The 5,722-nt window shown below is 55.7% G+C and overlaps 2 protein-coding genes across 2 annotated transcripts in view; both read right to left on the bottom strand.

The window, feature by feature from the left end:
- The window catches only part of LTB4R (leukotriene B4 receptor), a 4,616-nt gene extending 1,805 nt beyond the window's left edge, over positions 1-2,811 (bottom strand). The window contains exons 1-2 of the mRNA XM_027770319.1: positions 2,658-2,811; positions 1,338-1,905 (exon numbers count right to left, since the gene is read on the bottom strand). Coding sequence (XP_027626120.1) covers positions 1,338-1,896 — 559 coding nt within the window. The 5' untranslated portion in view covers positions 1,897-1,905; positions 2,658-2,811. The remainder of the gene's footprint in view (positions 1-1,337; positions 1,906-2,657) is intronic.
- A 2,355-nt stretch (positions 2,812-5,166) lies between these two features.
- LTB4R2 (leukotriene B4 receptor 2) overlaps positions 5,167-5,722 on the bottom strand; it is a 2,519-nt gene continuing 1,963 nt past the window's right edge. The window contains exon 2 of the mRNA XM_027770318.1: positions 5,167-5,722. This exon is cut by the window's right edge and continues 652 nt beyond it. Coding sequence (XP_027626119.1) covers positions 5,294-5,722 — 429 coding nt within the window. The 3' untranslated portion in view covers positions 5,167-5,293.

Genomic DNA, 5,722 nt, shown 5'->3' with positions numbered 1-5,722 from the left:
ATAATGATTGGGGAAAACAGAAAAGATATTGAATGTTGAAGTGGGGAGATTAATGTCTTTGTACTGACTGTCATGCATGGCATTCTCTTTTGAAAAAGCAATGTAATACACTGTAAAGTTATATGTAATCCAATGTAATATAAATAAGATTATGATGATAATAAAAAAAATAATTCTTTAAAGAAAAAAAAAAGAATTCTAGGGGATAAGATCTGAAGACTCGGTTCTCCAGTGAGGTCTCCTTGGGAGATGGAAGGAATTCCCCAGCACCCTAGTACATCTGCTGCTGAGGGGATGAAGATTGCTGGCAGGAAGCGGGAATCAAGTGAAAAGTAGACTTATCAAAGGCTTTGGGGAAAATGCTTCGCAGCAGTGCTTTTTCTGAGAAAGTCCCTCTGAGTCACTGGAATCTGGAGTGATCAGCCCACCTGGGAGGGCTTCCTCCTACAAGCTCCTCCAGGAGTCTGCAGACTGTTTTCTTGGTAGGATCTGCAGACCACCTACCTCGGAATCACAGGCCAGCTGCGGGTGGTCTATGTCTTTGTCCCTTCCAAAATTGTAAACCATTGGGAACTAAAGGATATGACTCTCAGCTATTGAGAGGGACCCCATCAGGCCACCGACCTCACTCCAATCCCCCCAATATACCAGAGTTGACTGGATTCCAGACTTCACTTTTAATTGTGAAGCTGCGTCAGGAGCCAGGCTGGAGTTCTCTCCCTCTGTCCTCACTCGCCCCACCCTTCTCGCTTTCGCTCACCCACGCGCCCCCCCACACACCCATTCTCCCCCTCAGGGTACAGAATTGGGTCAGGCCAGCGAGGACACTCCTCCGGGAAGAAAGAGAAGGTCCTTCCACCAAGCCTAGTTCAGTTCGCCTCCCTCTGGAGCATTAGGGGAGGCAGTGAGGCTCTCAGCCGGCCCAGGTTCCAAAGCGGCTGGGGCGCCCTTCACCGTCTGGTTCAAGGTGCCCCCGCGGCGGGCGCTGGATGCCTCAGAGCCCGTGCCCTCCAGCAGTTTGGCGACGAAGCCCACTCCGGCCGAGCGCAGCAGGCCGCCCCCCGCGCACGCGTACAGCACGGGGTTCACGCTGCTGCTCAGGAAGGCGAGCGCGATGAGCACTTTGCGCGCCAGGACCAGCCGCATGCCGGTAGGCCCGGACTTGGCGGACAGGCCCGCCAGCGCGCGGCCCGCCTCGGCCCGGTTCACCCGGAGGATGAGCGCCGCCGGGCGCCCGGTCCGGCGGCTGCGGCGGAAGCGCCGGGACTGCAGCCTGCGCCCGATGTCAGAGTAACTGGCCACGACCGCCAGGAAGGGCAGCAGGAAGCCCGTGAAAGCCTCGAAGAACAGGTGGAAGGCCTCGTGGCGATAGGTGGGGTACTTCAATATGCAGTTGTTCCTGTTTTGATTCCGGCTCACCGTGCGGTACACGAGGACAGGAGTGGCCAGGAGAAAGGACGCCACCCAGATACCTGCCAGCATTCGCCCAGCGACAGCCTTGGTGCGCAGCTTCTGGGATAGGAAGGGGCGAGCCACAGCCAGAGAGCGGTCCAGACTCATGGCCGTGATAAGCAAGATGCTGGCGTACATGCTGACTCCGCACACATAGTGACACAGGAGGCAGCCACCCAGTCCGAAACTCCAGGTGCCTTGGGTCAGGAGGTGAAGGAAAAAGGGCGCGGTGAGCAGTACCGCTAAGTCCGCCACTGCCAAGTTCAGCACCATCAGGGCAGTGACTGAGCGCTTCTGCATCCTCCTCAGGATGCTCCACACCACAAAGCCGTTGCCCGGAAGCCCCACGGCCAGTGCCACTGAGAGTAGGATAATAGCCAGGGGGCGGATGAACTTGGCACCTGCCATGGAGGGCGAGGCAGCAGAGGTAGTGTTGGTGGTCATCCTGAAAACCTGGAGGGTGAGGGTGGACACCACATAAGGGTAGGGGCCATAGGGCTCTGGACACCCTGGACACACCCAGTGTGAGTACTGTGATCTGTCTCCAAGGACAATAGCCTCAGAGCCACTTTTGAAATACACTGTTCCCATCACGGCTGACTGACCTGTCTGAAGGGAATCTGGTCAAGTAGAAAGACTATGATTTCCTAACTGGGCCACGGGGCCCCTTCCTGCCCACAGACCCAGTTGCAAAATGTACAGCGACAGCAGCAGTGACATTTCCAGACCTCCTCAGCCTTCTTGCCTTCGGAGTCTCTGAACCCCAGAACCAAACTAGGAGATTTTCCACACCAATGCTACACCCCTGGAAAGTCTAGCTCCCCTGTCCCCTGCCAGCCCCTTAGCCCCTCAGTCCCATTGACTGCCTCTAGTCACCTGCCCACTCTCTCAGAGATACCTAGAACCCACCTGGAAGAAGAAGGTTAGGGAGGAATTCCTGACAGGTGACAAGGACAAGTTTTCCTAAGTCCTTTTGCACTGGGGTTCTGGGAGCTGGGCCCATCTCCTGCTACCTGGGCTGCAGGGACCCAGAGCAGGACCTGCCAGCCCCTGCCACCCTCAAGGGCTGGCTGTGGAGTCAGCACACACTGTTGTTTCTATAAATGAACTCTCGAGGGAAATAAAAATCCTTGGAGACTTTGGAGATTCCTTTGCACCTTCATCTCCACCAGCACCCCTCCCATCCCAACTCCCAAGATACTTACAGGCTTTTCCAGGTGCTGGCTGGTAGCTGGTGCCAATCCCAAGGTCAGGGCAGGGTGGTGTAGCCTATCCCTGGATCTGCCCCAGTGCCAGGGGTCTGGCCCCAGGTCTGGGTGCTGTCAGCTAAGTTGGCCAGAGAGGAAGTACCACAGAGCAGGGGAGGGGGAAGATGCATCTTCCTGAGGGTGGGGCTGAAACCCCTACGCCTCCCTTCACTGGAGGAGGGATAGTTCTAGGGCAGCCAGCAGGGAGGAGGGCTCATCAGGGGTGGGGCTAGAAGAGAAGAGCCCTGGAGGGGGTGGTGAGAGAGGAAAGAGGGGTGCCGGCAGTGAGTAGGCCAGGGCGTAGCCTCAAGATGCAGGTCTAGACTAGAGACTTAAAGTAACGAATTGTATCACATAGAAGGAGGGAAGGAAGCAGGGGAGAGGAAATGGGTTCTGACTGAGAGGGTAGGATGCTGGTATCTTTATTTATGATAAATGTAGATTTTTAGATTAATAGGAAGAGTAGGTTGGAGCCATGAATAGGTTCTTGGTTGGGATTAGATGACATCATGCTGTAAAGGAGGCATGTCAGTAAATGCCGAAGAGCACAGCACTGCCTTTGGCTTTGGTCCAAGCCATGATGCAGGTTGCAGGAAAAGGCCGTCTTTCAGCACTCACCCCTTCACCCCTCCCCTCACTCGAAGGAATTAGTTTCATTCCAAGTCAACCGATTCTCCTTTCTCTTGGGTCGAAGCCGAAGTCCAGGTCTCCTTGGAATTACACAGAATGCCAATGTCTTCCCCTTCCCTCACCACTTGTCTGTGCTTGCCCATGTGGTTACCCTGCCAAGCTTAGGTTCAAGATCTGGATGCTGGGCAAGGAGACAGGCATGGCCTACGTTCCCACAGCCTGCTGCCCACGTCCACCTTAGACACACAGGGAAAGCAGAGGCTGAGCTGGGCTGGGCGTGAGTGGCGGGGTAGGGGCCATGATATGTCATGCCCACTCTGCCAAGAGGGAAAACCGGCAATGTGGAAAGAGATGAGGTCCCTGGACCACGAACATCTCCTCTCCTTGAAGTCTCACAGAAGCCAAGGACCAAAAAGTCCTTTCTTCAATCTGACCATGAGCCTTCCTGCTTCCCTTTCAACTCTGTTGCTTCTTAGGGAAGATGCAGGGTACGACGGTGATCACTGGGTTCCTTCCCCATTTCTAGTGTCCCCACTTGATCCGTTTTGAGAAAAGCCAGGGCAGAGTTGACCCATTAGCTGTCAGGCACAGGATATGATGAAAAGAAATGGGCTGAAACCGCAGCACAAACATAAGTAGAGTTGAGGAAGGGCTTTCTGACCACATAGGGCATGTGGGATGAGGAATATGTAACAGGAAGTCAGGGAACCTCTGCCCCCAGGGCACCAGACCAGAAGCTCCTGTGTCTGTTTGGGGATAGAAGCTTCTAGGTCAGAGCTCCGGCGTCAATCGACAAGAGGGCTGCAGACAAAAATTGGGCTGTCTTTGCCCCCTCTCCCCACCTCCTTCCTCCATGGGCTCTTCCCCTACCCAGAACACTCCCTGCTGCCCTAGTTCAGAGCTCCCCCAACCCGTTTTGGTGGCTGTGGCATGACCCTGGGGACTAGACTTCCGGTGATCTCTCCTGCCCTCTGTTTACAAGGTGCCAACAGTCACTAAAGCATTGAACTTGGGGTGATGGTCACAGTTGCTACTCAGGTGACCAGCCATCTCAGTTTGCTGGGGCACTGACGGGCTGGGACACGTGACTTTCCAATGCTAAAATGGGAAAAGTCCGTCTTGGGGGCAGTCAAGACTTGGCAGAAAGGAAAAGGAAAGGAGAGGTGGCACTGCTCTGAAACACTCTTCCTGTCCTCCAAATATGCCTGTTATTCTTCATAGCCCCTCATGCCCAAAGCCAAAAATGCACCCGGGTTGAGCAATTGCTGGGCTCAGGTGGCCTTTAGGGGAAGGGCCAGACGGTCAGGGAGCAAAGGAAGTCTCAGATTCCCAGGGCCCCCACACCGTCCCTCCTTGCATGCCTCTCTCCCACTGCAAAATCACAACACAGACGGGAAGACTTTCTTTTCAAACCCCACAGATTCACTGTCCCCTTCCAGAGCCAGTTTCTTCCTCCAGATAGCTCTAACAGACCTCAGAGAATGGACCCCTTCCCCACCCCTCATCCAAGCTCGTACACCTTTCTTTCCCTTTCCTCTATATTTCCAGTGTGTTCTGTGGGTTGGCCTTGAAGAATCGGGTCACCTGGGCTGGGGAGGGCAGATCAAGAAGCCACCAAAGGTTGGTATTGCCCAGCCTGGGCCTGACCCTGCAGGGAATGGGGTGGCTTGAGTACAACTCAGGCGAGCTGTGGGCATACACTCCAGTCCCCTTCTAATGACTTCCCAGTGTGTTTCAAATTAATAACTATTGACAAGTAGGCAGTGCCTGCACATGGGGACAGTCCTTAAAACGGACCACCACTGCCCTCACTCACCATCCCTCGGTTTGGGAGAATCTGAGCCTGCCCCAGGTTTATAATAATCCTGCCCAGTCAGATCCAAATTGTATCAGGGAAGGGTCCCCAAATGCTCCAGGACAGTGAGTTCTGGGAGGGATGAGCAGGCCTAGTTGTAGGGTTGATGTCAAGGGTTCCGTTTCTGATTGTCTTTCTCCATCCCGCCCCCGGGGTCTCCGTTGCCCTGGCCCTCCCCTACCACTTTCAGGTGAAGGGTAGTCCGGAGCTCCATGGTTCCCTCCCTAGAGCGGCTTCCTCCTCGGGCCTCCCCCGAGCCCTCAAAGAGCCGCGTGAGGAAACGCGGACCCGCCCGAGGCAGCAGATCTCCGGCGGTGAAGACGTAGAGCACTGGGTTGACGCTGGAGCTGAAGAAGGCCAAGGCGGTGGTTCCTGCCCGCGCCGCCTGGCCCGCCCCACCCAGCCTCGCCAAGGCCCCTTTCCGAGGGGCCAGCGCGGCGACCGCCTGCAGGAGGTTGACCGCGTGGTAGGGCGCCCAGAGCAGGCCGAAGGCGAGCACGATAGCGCTCACCAGCCGGCCCCCACGCGACCCGCGCAG

Source organism: Tupaia chinensis, unplaced genomic scaffold (genome assembly GCF_000334495.1).
Source record: "Tupaia chinensis unplaced genomic scaffold, TupChi_1.0 Scaffold000126_2, whole genome shotgun sequence".
Lineage (NCBI taxonomy): Eukaryota > Metazoa > Chordata > Mammalia > Scandentia > Tupaiidae > Tupaia > Tupaia belangeri.
This window is presented reverse-complemented; position numbering and strand designations above follow the sequence as displayed.